Source organism: Triturus cristatus, chromosome 5_2 (assembly GCF_964204655.1).
Source record: "Triturus cristatus chromosome 5_2, aTriCri1.1, whole genome shotgun sequence".
In the NCBI taxonomy this organism is placed as follows: domain Eukaryota; kingdom Metazoa; phylum Chordata; class Amphibia; order Caudata; family Salamandridae; genus Triturus; species Triturus cristatus.
The window spans coordinates 534,983,062-535,001,300 of NC_140588.1; the positions used below are offsets into that span (position 1 = coordinate 534,983,062).

The 18,239-nt window shown below is 41.4% G+C and overlaps 1 protein-coding gene across 7 annotated transcripts in view; it reads left to right on the forward strand.

Annotated features, from left to right (window-relative positions):
- The first annotated feature begins 1,403 nt into the window (after positions 1-1,403).
- UBP1 (upstream binding protein 1) overlaps positions 1,404-18,239 on the forward strand; it is a 533,655-nt gene continuing 516,819 nt past the window's right edge. For all 7 annotated transcript variants that reach the window (XM_085607613.1, XM_085607611.1, XM_085607612.1 and 4 more), the window contains exon 1: positions 1,404-1,902. In XM_085607613.1, coding sequence (XP_085463739.1) covers positions 1,790-1,902 — 113 coding nt within the window. In that variant the 5' untranslated portion in view covers positions 1,404-1,789. The remainder of the gene's footprint in view (positions 1,903-18,239) is intronic.

The window sequence follows — 18,239 nt, forward strand, 5'->3', positions numbered from 1 at the left end:
TGTTGTGGTAGGGGTGGGGTGTGTTGCCATAATGGGACTATGCGGCTGCCCGCGGCCCCCGCAGGGGGCCACCCTAAGTGGGCGGCCCCCTTTAGTCCCATTTGGGCATTTCCCCACCCCCACTAATAATGGGGGGACTCTAGGAGGAGTCCCCTTACCAGACGCGTCACTTCCGGCACGTAGAGGAGGGGGAGGTATTTATGCCTCCCCCAGCCATCTTGGCGTCCTCTTTGCGCCGGACACGCCGTCTCCCACCCTACCGCTTACCCAGCGTGGGGTTGGCAGGCGAAGTACATAGGATGTTGTAATGTTTTCTTTGTCATTGCAGGCGGAGTTACAGGGCGATCTGGAAGCATATGGGTACAGAAAGGTTACCTCTGCAAGAGCACAATAGGGGTGCCAGAGCCAAATCGCAGGAACCTCGTGTGGAGGGTCCTGGAACAACTACGTCGGCGCCCCGTTAGTCCTTCGTGCGGTTGTGGGCCTGAACAACCGGGGTTTGCCTTGCTTCGCTCCGCCCTGAAAGGGGCGTGAGTAATAATGGACCAATGTGTCACGTGATCCAGTAAGGGGATCACCCCCCATAAGGGTAGCGCTGATTGGTTTCTCCACAGTGTTTGGCTCATCAGGCGGGCAGGGCAGCATAGGTTGGTACAGCTGCCTGCCCTTGGATCGCCCGTAAGATAACCCACCATATATATTGCATACTTTTGTATGGAATAAACCTGCAGCAATATTTTTCCCAAACAAAAGTTGTGTTGTGTATTTATTAATGCATGCATACTCTGTTGTGGTAGGGGTGGGGTGTGTTGCCATAATGGGACTATAAATATTTCACTGGGTCCAGCCTGGATCCCAGGTCCGACTCAGTAATAATACCTGTCGGATCCAACTGATCTCCCCTCATTTCAAGCACTAATCTGCAGGCTCAATGTTCAACACCACGTGTGTTTCGAAACTATGTGGGCAGCTCCGTTCCTATATTAAAAGCCAGGGGCCTAACATACAGTCCAACCCAAGATGGCCTCCTCAATACGAATAACATTCATTCTGGGAAATTACAGCCATCGAGGCAGAAGTACCGAAAATGAAACAGGGCGGAGTCAGTCAGTAGAAGAGAGAAGGGGCACAAGCAGCGCTTCATGGAAGAGCGGTTTTTCTCGTGATCTGGGAAGCCGATTCAGGCTCTTGGATGTGAATGACGGAAAAGATGGTGGTTGTTGTGACAGTGAGATCTCCGAAGTAAACAGCTGAGACCAAAAGGAAACCTCGTAGAACGGAAACGGTGCAAGAGGCAGACACTACTAGAATCCCAAGGCTAGAAACATGAGCATGCGGAAGTGCCGAGGAGGAAGTCGCTCGGTGCTGAAGGGCGGGGCAAGCTTTCCGGGCGGTGATAGGGGGGAACAGGTGTTCGGGAGGAGGAGCCGGAATGGTGCTGACTTTCACTCCCAGCAAGCTCTGCCTTACGCTGCGTGCCTTAAATTGCTTCCTCTTGAACGGTAGTTGTGCCCCTTTAATTGCAGTATGCGAGGAGGACTCGTCGCTGTGCTGATTAGGGGAGCTCGGTGCACCACTGTCGCAGACTTTCATCTCATTTAAATGGGAGGAACATCTATCCGCACCGCGGGCAGCAGTGCACGCTGGCTGCTGCCCTAAACTGCCCATACGCTTTCCACAAAAATATCTGTGCTCAAGCCACGTATCCGCCCCCCACCCGACCTATAAGTGAGCTGACTACCCTAGAAGAGGCGTTCGAGTAGCCCCCCGGGGCACAAGGCACACACCCATGGCCTGGGTGCTGAAGATGATGGACGAGGTGATCGAGTCTGTGGTACAGGATTTCGACGCCAGCCTGTCGGACATCGGGCAGGAGCTGGGAGCCGGAGTGTACAACATGAGGTTAGACGACCCTGTCGCTCGTGTTCACCGCCTGCAGCATCCTCCTGCACCATTCACACAGCTTTCCAAATAAATTCTTGCACAAAGACCTTGTTCTGTAGAACATTCCTTAACTTTAGTACCGGTTTCCAGTTCTAGGCGCATACACGAGGGAACTTCGAGCTGACCGGGCAGTGCAAAGAACATGAAAGCACACTTAACGGAATATCTTTTGCTTGTCTGTAGTGATCTCGACTTTGCTGCTTATATATGAAATTATGCATGTAGCACAAGGAGCTCGTAAAAAAAGGTTAATCTGTGGAATAGTGCATGTGAGAAACCCTAGAGTTGCAGCTTCGAATCTAGCCTTAAATGCAGCCGAAAATACATTACACCCCACAGTCTTAGAGCTTGTATCTCATTTACGGAGAAAGCGTGCTATAATATGACTTTTACCATAGTGTTATGTTACCGTTGCAGGGGTTAAATTGAGAGAGTTCTATTTTCCAGCATTGCCAAATTAATCACCCTTTTGTGTTCCAGGCGAAATATTAAGCATTCTTCTTGGCCCTTCTAGTTTGTGTCAGCAGTTGGGTTGAGTGTTGAGACACGCGGATGTTAATAGAGATTTGTGTAGCGGTGCATTGTCATTAGTCTGACACGTTATCTGATATTAACCAAGGATCACACAATTATAGCCGAAGATTAGAGCTAGGACTTGGAAGCCCAGGGCTCTATTCCAAAGTCAATAATTTAGCGACTAAACTACTAAACTACATTACCCTTTTCTGTGTTCAGGGGAATACCGACTTGGAAATGCACAACTGTAAGTTTACAGTGGATGCATGTTTATTATTGTGAATGCAAGTTTTCCAGTTGGCCTAAAAACGCCAGGGCAGCTATTCTATTGAGGTGACATTCTGCCTCACTTAGTACGACGATTGAAGTTTTTGAGTCGGCAATATGCTATTTTGTCATCCTTTTTACATTTCTTGAACTTTGTTTTGGAGGCAGCGATATTTATAAATGTGATGTTACGTGCCGTAACGTAATAAGTGACAGTATGAGTAACAAGGGAACCCGATCTAGGTAGCTTTGGACCTCGGGTAATTACGTATATTTTTAAAGAACAAAGGTCCTTAGCTTAAACATAAATGATGTAACTATGTTAACATAGACTTAGATAAGAACTATGCACGTTCTTCCAGTGTCCAGCCAGACAGAGGAACATTTATTTCGAAAATTACAAAAGGTTTTAAACGAGATAAAGAAGCACGAAAGTAATGAAACAAGGGCACAATCCTGTACCGAGTTTTTAACAAGGAAATTAAAAAGAAGAAAAGAATCGCAGGCAAAAACTTGGGAGCAAATACGGAGGCTTACAATACAATATAGAACTCAAGTAAGCTCAGACCAACAGAAACCACAATACGTTTTTCACAGTGGATAAATTGTGGAACTGTTTTGGAAAGTCGACGTTTCGATCCCTAGCTCCTAATACAGTGGGATCATCATCAGGACTACAAATTAAAAGTTGCCTGATATGAGTTATGCGCCTGTTGGAATGAACAAGGAAGAAGAAGAAGACAAGAAAACATAGTCTACTGTTACAATAGGAAAGGAAGCATGTCAGCATTCTTAGGCAATATACAAAAACAACTGTGAGGACCTAGGGTGAATGGGAACATAGAATTGTGACACATGCACTGAAAGAAGTAGCAACAGTGAACAAGACGAAGGACTTTGTGAACAATGGTGAGCCAATGGCACTGGCTTTAGCGCGGAAAGATCGAACCGTAGTGCTGGCCATTGACAAGTGAAAGACGGCAGTGGGAGTTAGGCAATATTTGGACGGTCCTGTGAATTTATTCGCACTAGAATGGCAGCTTTTGTGAGGGGGTGAAGAGGGTGACGGCGTACTTGTAGATTGCTTGCCGGGCACTAAAAGTGATTGAGTGGTGAATCTTTTGAGTGCGAGGTGTTGTGGTGATGGTGATCGTTGGTAGCTGACCTTCAGTAAGATAGTAGAGTACGAGGCGTCGTCGTGTTGGCGCTAGGCGTGAACACTGGTAATCGATCTGCGGATGACCATCAGATGGAAAGGTGGAGGTATTGGTATTGCATAATTATGCCTTTTAAAATGAGGAAAGAAAAATTGTTGGCCAACTGATTGGTTTTGGGCTTATGCCCCGGGTGAAAAGAAACGGAGGTGTCAATACCTTGGGGGGAGGAGGAGGCGCCGCTCGTGGTCACGTCAGGAAGGTAAAATATTTGCTCCCAAGTTTTTGCCTGCGATTCTTTTCTTCTTTTTCATTTCCTTGTTAAAAGACTCGGTACAGGATTGTGCCCTTGTTTCATTACTTTCGTGCTTCTTTATCTCGTTTAAAACCTTTTGTAATTTTCTAAATAAATGTTCCTCTGTCCGGCTGGACACTGGAAGAAGCAACGTAATAAGTGTCTTGTCAGAATTTGAATTGGTGTTTTTGCTCTTGCTCTACGGGGATCTGTCTTCATCTAGCCCAGTCATTTTTTTTTTTACTAGGCTCAGATCAGAAGTAGTACTTTTTATAATCTCCGATGTGCTCGGCTTGTGCATAGGGTTTTGGTATATGGCTTAATGCCTCAAGTAAGCCTACACATTAAGAAATAAAACCATAACCATATATATATCGGTTTACATCTTCTGATTCTAAGGGAGTTCTTGATACCTGGTAATTGCTCGACTACCAGTTTGCAAATGTTGGAAATATACCATGGAATTACCCATTGTGAAGGCCCTCCAGGGTTCAGCAGGCGTTAACAATTTTTCATGCTTGTCTCGAAAAAAGACGTTGCCAGAGAAGGGATGTTATTAACAGAACTCACAATTTGGTCAGAGCGAACCATGATGTTTAATGCTAGGACGCATGAGGTGTTTATATACAGGAAATGCTATTTCTAAAAGATGCACTTTATAAGGTCACTCTTTGCCGCCCTCGGCCTAGCTGTTATAAGGTCTAGTTATTAAAACACTTTACTTAATATTTAAAAACACGTTGGTGAGGGAAGCTGACATTTAAATACTAACGTTAATCTAAAGTACTGCATTAACAAACGTTGGTTCTATGTTTGTATGACGCAGTGAATTGGGTGTGAGTACATCACACCTATTGTGAGACAGTGCCTCTTTTAACATGGTTAGCCTCCAATTTTTGCCTGGTATTTAATGTTGTATAATTGTAGTTCACAGAGTCCCTGCCAACCAGGTCCCCTGTTCCAGTGCTGTTCCCTAAAATATATCCAAAATTTGTACTTCTGCCCCCTGTAAGTCCCTAGTAAGTGGTACCCTGGGTACCTAGGGCCTGGAAGCTGAAGAGGGCCCCCTAAGAACCCTCCCTCACTAAGACCATGCCAATGCCCTTGCGAGGGGAAAAACGACAGTCGACATAGTGCCCTGCCTGGGTGCCATGCCAGCCTACACTACCTGTAGATATAGGTAAGTCACTTCTCTAGTAGGCCTTACAGCGCTAAGGCAGGGTGCATTATTCCGCAGGTGAGGAGAGCATATTTGCATGAGTAGATATGCCCCTACAGTACTTAAGTCAATTCTTAAATATTGTTAGTGTCAGGGAAGTGACGAGGAATACATGGGCTGGAAACTCAATAACTATAGTTCCCTTAGCACAATGATGGATTCACTGAAACCAGGAGAGTTTGGTACTAAAACCGCTCCTTATAAAAATCCACATTGATGTCAGTGGGAGATTTGTTAAAACCTGTACTTAGAGGGCATATCAGAGGGGCCCCATTTAAAAAAAAAAAAAAAACCCTACCAACCATGGTGTGGGCACTGGCTGGCTTTAAGCAGCTGGCCACACACAGGCATGTTTCTAGCCTGCTGGGTGGACAGCCACTGCTCTCAGGGACCAGAAACAATGTAAATCCTGGGCAGAGGTGTCACACCTCCTCCCCCTGGATGGGCCAGTGCTTTAAGGGGAAGCTTTAACGGCCTGCCACCTTTTGTAATGTGACCCCCCGTCTCTGCTGCTAGCAGAAGATGGCAAACCCCCCGGTGTACACCCCCACTTTGGGTGGGAAAACTCAGAAAGACCAGGAGGTGTGCCCACCTTTGCCAACCCCACCCCTCAGGAGGAGGAGGCTAAGTTAAGCACACTTTTTCAGTCCCCTCCATCTTGCAGATGAGGGGGGGACTCCAATCAGGGCTAGGATAGCCAATGATGGATAAACTACCGTATTTGGTGCCACTTCCTACAGGCTTCGCAGAGGCCTAGAGACATTGCCTATTCCACCAGTGGAATGGACAATTGTGGATGCGCAACCCTCACCACTGTTGTATCAAGGTTAGGGTCCATCACGTTAAAATCGCTGTAGGACCTGGTTGGAGATTCAGAATTATATCACATTCGGGTTCACTGCGGTGGAATGTATACTCTAAGGAAGTTGTAGTGTTTGCCCTCACGAAGACTGTGCAATCAAACATGCATCTGACAGTGAGGGAGGGATAGAAGGAAGAATTTGCGAGGGAGTATCGTGACTCCTCGAGAACCCCTGGTGTGGCCCTCGTGGAAAACCTTGTCGTATGCAAACTGGGGAAAAACTGTGCAGTGGGTTCCGAAGAGGTGAGTCTCCTGAAGAAACAGCACAGCTAGAGAATGGCACTTGGCAACGCAAAGGTCTATGTTTCGTTAAAAGTGGTAGTTGAGACCGTTGACGTTGCAGGTCATGAAAGTAAATAGGATAGGATAGTATTTGTAAAGCGCACTATACCCGTAGGTGTCAAGGCGCTGGACAGACTAGCAGAGGGAGAAGTGCAAACAGCTGATTAAGAGGGGAATAGACATGTTTTTAGAAGTTTCCTGAAAACTGAAAGAGAGCTTGTGTTGGCAATGGAAGGAGGGAGTGAGTTCCAGAGTCTGACGGCGGCAGCCCAAAAGGAACTTCCTCCCCATCTGGATCTGCAAAATCTGGGCGAGACCAGTTTTTTCTGTGTGGATGATCTCAGAGTCCTCCCTGGAGTGTACCATTGAAACAAGGATTTGAGTTGGGGTGAGCCTTTACTATGCATGGCCTTATATACCCTAATCAAGACCTTGATGGAAATACACTCTCTGACAGGGAGCCAGTGTAAGGTACGGATCCCCTCTCTGGCAGACTGATGTTTGGGAATATTTAAAATCAGTCTTGCTGCTGCGTTCTGTACCACCTGGAGCTTATTCAGTGATGTTGCAATGATATTGAGGTACAGGGCGTTGCAGTAATCCAAGATGAGAGGTAGTCAGTGCGATGATAGTAGGCCGATGCAGTTCGGAGGGAATGAGTGGAAGCACCTTTCTGAGAGTTCTTAAAATATAGAAACCTGTGCTATCTGTCCGACTGACTTGGGCATCAAAGGTCCGGCCCTCATCAAAAATAACCCCCAGATTTTTTGCTGTTTTTACCGGGGCTGGAAGAAGCCCGCATTCTGCAGGCCACCAGGCATTAGACCAGATGGAATTCTGTGAGCCAAAAACATAGTACCTCTGTCTTGTCCACATTGATCTTTAAAGAATTGCCCTTCTTCCAGCGCATGATGTTTGACATACATAGATTGAACTTCTCTGCGACTAATTGCAGGTTGTTGGCGATGGAAACAATAATTTGGGTGTCGTCCGTGCAGGAGAGCACCTGGAATCCGTAAGATCTCGCCAGCTCAGCCAGAGGGGTCACATAAAGATTAAAAAGAGTAGGGCTAAGTGAAGAGCCCTGCGGGACCCCGCACGGGAGGGCAAAAGCTTTCGTTCTGAAGCCTCCACAGCTGCCCGGTGCATTCTCCCTGTTTATAAAAGAATGGAGAAGCTGCATGGCATTTCCTGTAACCCCCACTTCCCGCAGGCGTTGGGTCATGCATGCTGGGGAAACGGTGTAGAATGCTGCCGATAAGTCAAGCAGAATCAACACCGCCGAGCCCCCTTGATCTACCTGCAGCCAAATGCAGTCACTGGCTGCATTAAGGGCAGGTTTGGTGCTGTGACCGGCGCAAAATCCATTCTGGGAGTGATCTAAAATTTACTGTGAGTCAGTGTATTTCATCAATTCAGTATTAATGAATGTCTCCAGGATTTTTGCCGGGGCTGGAAGAAGGGAGATAGAGCGGAATTTTTTTTAGCTCCAAGGGGTCGGCATTGGGTTTCTTAAGGAGCGAAAGAACAATAGCTTCCTTCCAGATAGCTGGGTAGGAACCGGACAAGAGTATCCCGTTGAAGCCCAAGTGGCAGTTAACAACAGGAAGTCAGCCGCCTTTGAGCTGGGCAGGGGGACCCGTCAGGGATGCCCCCTGTCCCCTCTACTGTTTGCCCTAGCACTGGAGCCACTGGCAGCTTGGATACGTAAGGATCTGATGATTAGGGGCATGCTTTGTCCACTATGGTTCTTACCTCCCTGTCTATAAGGACCATGTCAGGAGTGTACGAAAAAGAAGTGAATAGGCCTCCTTCTTTGGATCTGATTTTTCTACAATTTTATGTGGCTGTTTGCAGCACCCAAGCACCCTGTAACATTTTCTTACTCGTGCTGAAACAGAGCAAGCCATCTTTTTTTTTTTTTTTGTTTTTGTTTTTGTTTAAAAGAGGGGATATTCTTCACTTGTACATCCACCTGGTGCATTATTCTCGACGCCGAAGGCTTCCTCACCTCCGCGACTTCAGCAAGCTCTCAAACCTTTTGGTCTTGTCACTCAGATGGCTTCCTAAACTAAGATCTCTGGGAATCTGAGAAATAAGGGTGTCCGTTTAGCGCCCCCTGTCTCTACCTACTCCTCTGTAAACCTTGTTTCTGAATAGCTTTCTCATGTATTGCTGGTCTTTATCCAGCAAGGAGAAAGTGGTAACAAATCTGCCTAACTCTTTATTGAAGGGATCACTGAAGAGACTACTGTCCACCACCACCACCACTGGTTCCAATGATCCATAGATGCCAGTTCGCCCAATTTTCGGTCAATCTGGATCAAGAGAGATGGGCATCTCTCCATAGAGAATGTTGAGTTACTGTCTCTGATGAAACACACTGCACCCTGCGCCTATCCCAAAAATGTCAGGAGAATTGAAATTTTGAATTTTTCTGGCCTCTTTGGCAGTGTCCAGGATTTTTATGAAAGGACTCCATATCAAGAAGCTTGTCCTTGCAAGCCCGCCAGGAGCTGTTCATCCTTCTTTTAGGATCTCTTATAAACTTCGTAATAAAGGTGGTCATTTTTCCATCTATTTGTGGGTTAATGCCACCTGGCCTGTCTTGGGCATTCTGCTTTTGGTTGGGCCCTGCTGTCCTTATCTAGTGTCTTCTGAATCCAACATATTACGTACTGAGTCACTCTTTCTGCCGGTGTTTACTTTGCAGACCGTGGATGATAAATGTCATCTTGATCCAACATACTCGCTGGTTCCTTGACCCCCAGTATCAACTTCAGGAGGGTTGCTTTCCACTATGTGAGTTATGACACCGTTCTCCGGGCACCAACGTCTACTATGACCAAGTTGGTCACTTAAGTCCTTTCTGCTCCTATCACTCAGTCTTCCCCATCACTGAGGACTCCCGATGGGTTGTTGTCCTCTCCGGGGGAATTCCCAGGGTGAAGGTCATCCCCAAGTCTCTTGAAGCAACAGAGGGAAGGGAGGTTGTTGCCGATTTTAGCCTTGGCTTCACCTCTTTTTAGGAGCGATCTGTAGGTGTATGGGCGAGAATAACCCCTCTCCCCAATTCTTCCCCCTACGTGAGGAGAGCCATGCTGCGTTTTTTAATCTAGCATTAAGATCTGTTTGCTCAGAGGCTTTAGAGCAGATTAGACACTTTTTGTGAGGATGCATTAAAGGCATCTACAGATTCTAAATGGTGTTCAGGTTTTCATCGTAGATTATACTGACCGCTTGGACCTTTTATGTAGTAGGGATTATATTCTGGCTATGGAGTATAGTTCTCTTTGGTGTTCCCCCTTAGATACATTGGGTTGGACAAATACCTCACAGGCTCTCAAGTCCCTACATTGTCCCAAGACTGTTTCTGCAAAGCAAAACCAGTAGCCTATTAGCTCCCTAAACTGCCCTAAAACTGTGCTTGTTTCTGTATTCAGAAGCAGTAAACTGCAATTATTATCCATACTATTTTCCATGCGTACCTCACCAGTTCTCCTATCTGCCCCAACAGAAGAAAAACAGCAAGGCATACAATGCTCTTTTCTGGCTCATCCAGTGTTTTGAATGTGGCTTCTCACCAATAAGCCACACCCAATCCCTGCACTCCCACCTGGGAGGCAAATATACCACTGCACCTTTGAATAATATACACTTTTGAGCATGTTTTACCACCCCTGGCACAGCAAGACTTCAACACAAAACAAACAGCACCTTTTGAAAAGGGGTTTTATTTAATAATAAGAATAAGGCTTGGGGTTTATTACATAATACTCTCTAAACAAAGGCTGTCTCAGATACCAAATGCATAATATTCAAATATATGTAGCAAACTTATAATCTAAAGGCATGAATCAATAACTGAGCAAGCAATAACTGATATAAGATAAGATACACTGGATGTCCTGCAAGAGATCAGAACGATATACATATATATATATTCAGTGAAAAAACCATGGGTTTCACACACGTTATAGTTAGGAATTAGCATTTAAAAAACCTTGCAAATTCAGTGAAAAAACCATGGGTTTCACACACGTTGTAGTTAGGAATTAGCATTTAAAAAACCTTGCAAATTCAGTGAAAAAACCATAGGTTTCACACACGTTATAGTTAGCTGGACATTTCACTCGTAAAAAACCAATGAAATTCCCCCGTTATAGTTAGTTAAGCGAACTATAACTCGCGCACCCGCAATCCACTGCTGATGACGTCACATATTACATCACTCATGACATGGTCAGTGACATCACTCATGACATCACTGATGACATCTCAAATGACATCACTGATGACCTCATCCAGTGAATGTGTATTTTTCTGAAAATTAAATATGTTTTATATATGTATATCTCACGGACGATGGAAGAATAAATGGGTATATAAGTGTCTAAATGGATGATTTGTTTTTGAAAAATTGATTGTATAACTGACTGATTAAGTGTGTCTTAGTGAATATATGGCTTACAGAGTAATGTTTAAATATGTAATTATCTGTATCAGTCTCTCACTTTGTGTATAAGTGGCTGCATGGGTTGGTGAGTAGCTCCATGGGTGTTTATATAGGATATTAGGTGGTTTTTTGAGTATCAGTCCGAGTGTCTGCATGGTTCGGTGGGGGGTATTACGTAGTGCATAGGTGCATGAATGAGTGACTCACTGGTTGTATGTGTTGAAGACAGCATGTGTGCAGGACTGTATGGGTGGATGAGTGTGTGTATGGGTGTGTTAGTGAGTGAATGACTGTCTCAATAGTGTCTTTATGAGTAACTACATATGTTTTAAACTAGTATATGTGACTATTGGTGTATATAAGTGAGTATATGTGAGAGTGAGAGATTGAAAGAGTTCCTGTATGAATAAGTATGTGTTTCTATAAGTGATTGTTTAAAAGACTAAGTATGTGTAAGTTTCCGTAGAAGTAAGTGTGGTGGTGTGTGTATAACTGTATATGCAAGTAAATCTATGTTTGATTCTTTATTTTCATGAGTGAGTATGTGTGTCAGTAACTCTGTGGATGAGTGGCATTGTGTAGCAGGATGTATAGGTGTATGAGTACATATGATGAGTGAGTACATGTATGAGTGACTGTACAGGACTGTTCGTGAATGAGTGGATGTGTATGTGGATCTTAGAATTACTCAAGAGGTTGTTGTAACTGGTATTGGTATGTCCATTTTTTTGAAAATTTTAGTCTCTATTTTTGAATGTGTGTTTAAAAGGTTATATTAGGGTGAGAGGAGGTCTGCCACTCTGTCACAAGGATGATGTCATCAGTGATGTCATCAGTGATGTCATGAGTGATGTCACTGACCATGTCATGAGTGATGTAATATGTGACAACATCAGCAGTGGATTACGGGTGCGCGAGTTATAGTTAGCTTAACTAACTATAACGGGGGAATTTCATTGGTTTTTTACGAGTGAAATGTCCAGCTAACTATAACGTGTGTGAAACCTATGGTTTTTTCACTGAATTTGCAAGGTTTTTTAAATGCTAATTCCTAACTATAACGTGTGTGAAACCCATGGTTTTTTCACTGAATTTGCAAGGTTTTTTAAATGCTAATTCCTAACTATAACGTGTGTGAAACCCATGGTTTTTTCACTGAATTTGCAAGGTTTTTTAAATGCTAATTCCTAACTATAACGTGTGTGAAACCCATGGTTTTTTCACTGAATTTGCAAGGTTTTTTAAATGCTAATTCCTAACTATAACGTGTGTGAAACCCATGGTTTTTTCACTGAATTTGCAAGGTTTTTTAAATGCTAATTCCTAACTATAACGTGTGTGAAACCCATGGTTTTTTCAGTGAATTTGTATGGTTTTTTAAATGCTAATTCTTACCTATAACGTGTGTGAAACCCATGGTTTTTTCAGTGATTTTGTATGGTTTTTTTAAATACAAATTCTTATATTAAACGTGTGATTTTTTTTTTTTTGCAAAGTTTTTTACATCTTTTTATTTTTACTTTATATTCTCTTTAAACACTATGCTTAAATTTGAAAAATTCTGCAATATATTATTTTTTCTCATTTTTTTTTTACTAAACAGGTAAGATATATTAGTATAACATAGTGATTCTTTTTTTCCAATTTTTTTTTTTTTTTTTTTACGTGCGCGTACGGTAAGCTTACGTTTTGCGTAATGTACGTAATATTTCTACTCTTTTTGCGTATGGTTACGCAATTTACGTAGACGTGCGTACGCGGCGCATACGTTACACGTGTACGTTACGCGGAAGTGTTGGGGCGTGCCTGTTATGCGCGTGTCTTTTATACGCGCATGCGTACTTTTACCGTAAGCGCTCCGTAAGCGTAACGTACGCGCACGGTGGGTCATGTGATCAAGAAACAAAACTTTTGATTGTTTTAAAGTACTTTCAGTTCTAGAACTCTCCTACACCACACCCATTCCCCTCATTTCTGCTTGTGATCCCTTAGGAGAAGGAGCTGAGTTGTCTTTGGGATACGATGGCAGACCAGCACTCCTCTTCTGAGAGTGAGGCTAGCAGCACCACCATCAGGCAGAGAAGGAGGAAACAGAAGAGCTCTTTTATATGGGAGTATTTTACGTTTCCTGAGGGCCAGAAAAAAGTAAATGCTGCTTTAGTGACTTGCAAGCTTTGCCAGCGTGTACTTTCTAGAGGTAATCCTAACAAGAAGTATTCCTTCGGGAATCACACTATGTTAAGACACCTTGAGGATGTACACCCTAGGACACATGCTCGACATACTGGAGGAAACCCTTCAGTAAGTCGACCAAGCACATCCACAGCAGCTCAACCGAGTCCATCTTCGGCAGCTCAGCTGAGCCCTTCATCTGTGGGGGGAGATTCACCTTTTTCTGGTCCTCTGAAAACTAACCATCGATTTGCGAGGGTTACAATGCGGTGCTCAAATTGCCATGGTCTAATTGTTCGTGGGGAGACCAGTGTTCCCCTAATTAACAACAGAATAGACCAGCACATTTGTCCTACCAGCTAATATTCCCATTCTTCCTTTCCTCTGTCCCTGCATGAACACAACGGCTGTTTTAAGAGCCAACCTTACCTCTCAACTTTTTTTAATTTTTTCTTAAAAACGTATTTTTTTTTTTTTTTTTTTTTTTTTTTTTTAAAAACACTAAAAAACAATTACCACATTACAAGGTCCTTGAGGGATTAATAACGAAATACTGAAAATCTGTTTGAGGAGAAGTGGAAAAAAGGGACCATCAAATTTCTGACTTACCTGACCCACCCAAAAATGTAATTATCAATTTAAATTTTATTGAAATTGCTTGAAAAAATGGTTTTATTTTTCGAAAATTTTCTTTCTCAATCTGAAAAAAAAGAAAAAAGTATTAATATTTAATAAAACATTTTATAATACAGTACACGTATTTACATATTTTCCAAAAACAATTTTTTGCAATTTTTTTGCTGTTTTCAGAATATATTGCATTTCACTATAAATCGTGAAAGCAATTGCATTCATCACTTAACAGCGGGCAAAAAAAAAATAACAATCTCAAAGATTGTTTTAAAAAAGCCCAGAATCTCTTCTCACTTAAACATAACATTATAGAAATGCAAAATATTCAAAAAAAATATCATCTAATAACAATAACTATTTCTAAAAAATACCGTCTGACAATTTTGTTACAGAAGCATAATCACAAAAATAATATATCTCAAATAACTCCACAATACATCTGGTTACCTTTCCTTTAGGCCAAATGGTAATTTTAAAATTCTTTTTTGATTAAATTTCCAATGGTAATCCAATAAAATTCCAAAATTGAAATTGTACAGATGTTACCGATTCTCTCTAAAATTTTGGTTTCCGAAAGATTAATTAGGAATTAAATAAGTCCACAATACAATTGGTTACCTTTCCTTTAGGCCAAATGGTAATTTTAAAAATCTTTTTATTTGAAAATTCCAATGGTAATCCAATAAAATGGTAAAATTGTTTTGTACAGATGTTGCCAATTCTCTCTAAAATTTAGGTTTCAGGAAGATTAGATAGGAATTTGCTAAATCAAAAGGCAAACGTTGCTTAAAAACCAATTGACAATCATTACACATTGTCCAGCCTTTTTTACATTTTAGATAAACTGTGTAATGACCAGAAGTTACAGTAGGTCCATCATGGAAAATTATTGCAACTGTTACAAAAGTTTTTCCTGAAATTGATAATTGCTGTCCTGTAAACTTCTTTATTAAAGTATCCAATCTTGAACCATCAGCTCTACATCGTTGCATCATTAAAATTACATACTGTCCGTATTCCTTTAAAATTAATGTTGAAAACATGTCAGATTGACACTCACCGCATTCCATGCTATGATTAGCATCTTTAACTAATTTAGCAAAAGTGACTGTTTTACTCTCTGGCAATGTTAAACAAATAAACCTTTCAGAATCAACATTAGAGCCACATGTATTGTAACAGTTTTCACAACTATGTTCCCATTTATAAGAGAGACCAAACATATTTTCAATTTGTACCCCTTCTTCTTCCAGTACCTGAAGAAAATACATCAAGAATTCCTGTGCGTCTTGCTGTACATTTTGAGAAAACTGTGTACATCCTGAACATACATCTAAAAGTTTTCTAATTTCAGTAGCACTTTCTATTTTAGTTTTATCATTACTCAGCTTTTCAAAAAGGAGACTCAACTCAGAACAGAATCTTTTTCTCTGATTTACTATTATCTGCTCTTGCAAACTTTCAAGATAAAATACAACATTCAGCACTACATTAGCGTAGCAGTTGACACCAGAGCTATTTTCAAAATGACAACCAACAACCTCTTCAACATTTTCCTTTTTCTTTTTGCTTGCAATTACATCACTCTTCTTTTTTTTTTTCTCCTCTCTACATCCTCATTACAGATATTCTCAATTCTCCTTTTTCGAGAAACAACACGTTTTTCCAACACAGGATACTGACCTAAATGAGGAGCATAGGTTCTTCTTAATCTATTATACTCCTTTACACAATTTGCATCACCACTAACTTTTGAGTCATCCAAGTCTATCATGAATAAACCTGATAATGTTTTCACTCGTGACAAAGCAACATAAGCCATACCTTCTTTGAACACAGTTGAACCAATGTTCACAAAAGCACAATCTACAGTCAATCCTTGAGACTTGTGAATAGTTACAGCATATGCTAGAGAAAACGGAAACTGCTTCCTACGTACATATAAGTCTTTCACAAGCATGAAACGAACTGTACAACGACAAATATCTTTAACTTCTTCTATCTGATCAAATTTTATTTTTAAACATTCAATTCCATCTTTTTTCTGGTAATTAATAAAACCCACAACTCTTCCCATAGCTCCATTCACTAAACCTTTTTCAACATCCAAATTTCTCCTTAAAAATACTCTACAGTTCATGCAAACATATAGATTTTTTTCTAATCCAGCAGTTTTGGAAATGTTCTTCTCTAGTGAATCCAATTTATTTTTCAGTTTGCCTGTTAATGTAATAGTAATTCTTTCATGCTGAATTTTGTCCACTGCTTCCAATTTCCTTACCTCTTCCTTTTCCAATTTCAAAAGTTCCTCATTGAATATTGAGCATTCACGTAGAGTTGGCATTAAGCAGATTACACTTTTCTTTTCTGCAATGTTCTTGTATATTTTCTCTGCAACTATTTCTTCCTTTGGGAATAAATTATGTAGCAACCGACTCTGTAATGCTTTCGTGCCAGCTTCAGTGAGTAGTCCAATTCTGATATCTTTCAGAATACTTCCATATTCTTCATCGTTTGCTTGCCTCATATTAGTAGTAAGTTCCTTGTACTCAAAGAAGGACCAAATATTTGCATTACCAATGCTTCCCAATGACTTCTTTGTGTCTTCATGTGTCACAGTATTAAACACTGGTTGTCCTTTAACTGGAGTAAGCTGTAGAAGATCCCCAAAAACTATGACATGTTTTCCACCAAATAACACGTCATAGTCTGTCCTTAGAATTTGCTGCATTCTTAAATGCACAAAGGCAAGCATTAAGTTTGATACCATTCTCACCTCATCAATAATGAGAACTTGCATCTTCTTCAATACTCTTGAAACTTCCAAGCATGCTTCTCCAGTTAGCTTGTGGTATTGTATTTTGTTCTCATGCTCCACTGGTAACATTAGCAAACGATGTAAGGTGATTCCTTTTATGTTATATGCTGCTAACCCAGTTGGAGCAGTAACCACACAAGACAAAGTTGAATCCGTTTTTTGCTGTAGGTAGCTTCTGATGACTTTTATTAAGAAACTTTTTCCAGTTCCAGCTTGTCCGCTTACATACATCCTGATCGGTTGAAATGATGTGCATGAGCACTCTTTTTTTTCATGTAGTAATCCGTGATCAATTTGGTTTCTGATCTCTTCATAAATTTGTTGCTGCTCTTCATTCAGTTGTCTTTCCAAATTTGGTAAGTCTATTAATTCTTCTTGAGCTTGATTCATAGCCGTTTCCACTTCAGTCATAGCTATTGCAGCTTCATTTTCTACGATTGGTTGTCCTAGGGGATCTTAACTGAGTGTTCCAGAACTTTGGCTGTCTTGAGAACTGTCTCTAGCTACTTCAGCTGCAATTGTAGTTTCCTGTTCAATTTCTTCATTTAACATTTGGACATAAGTTATGAAAGTACTGCATTCTATGCTGTCTTTGCAAGCATTAAAGGAATCTTCATAGCTTTGAAATTCTCCCAGTAGTTCGTCCTCTAAACGCCATGGTTTAAACAGCTGTAAAAGAGCCAAGTAGTAAAATTCCTTTTTGTCAGTAGTTTCGCAACTGAGTTTCCTGTGATTTATCAAACTTCCTTTTGTTTGCTTCACCAAACATCCTTCCTCACCAATGACTTTATATTTTCCATTGTTGATGTCTTCTGTGGCTTTCCGTGAATAAATGTAGTTCTGCAGCACTTCATAGAGACACATGTTCTCAAGATGATGACTTCTCTTTGGGTAATATGTGTCCAACATGTTTGATTTCAAAATATCTGTACTTTCTGGGTCATTCTCGGCCAAATATTCAATTTCTCCAACTGATTTCAGTACCCGATTTCTCATTGCTGCAAGGCCTAAACTTGCCCAAATTATTCTTCTTGATTTCGAGTAGAGACTTGCAGAAGATAACCTATCTGAACATTCGTAGGATCCAATTTCTCGATGCGATAACATCTTTAAACTGAAACTGTATAGCTTCTTACTGACAGTCTTCTCGTGAGAAATCTCTTCCCACATTTCTTTCAATTCAGTTTTTTCTGATTTAGTAATGTAAGACGTTACATATCGAGCAACAGCAATGGAATTGTCAGCTACATACTGTATATCCATGTTAGCATTCCACATGGATAAAATGACTGGGTTGTAGTCATTTATATTTTTTGATTCTTCTTTTCTTTTTAGGTTGTAGGTATTCTTAGATGATTTTCTTGTAATAGTATGTCTCACAGCTGACATAAAACTGTTTACTCTTCCATTTGAAAGAACAGGTCTAGGAAATCCAAATCGACATTTAGTGTAGAATTTATCTTTGCTCTTGTATTTCCGTCGACCAGTATTTTCCACACCGATGACTTTGGAAACGTAAAACTTGCTCCTTTAACTTTTTCTCTTCTGTGCTTTTAGGTATAGCACATGTTGCATATTCTTCAATGAAAGATAACACTGCTTCATCAGTATCTGTTCCACA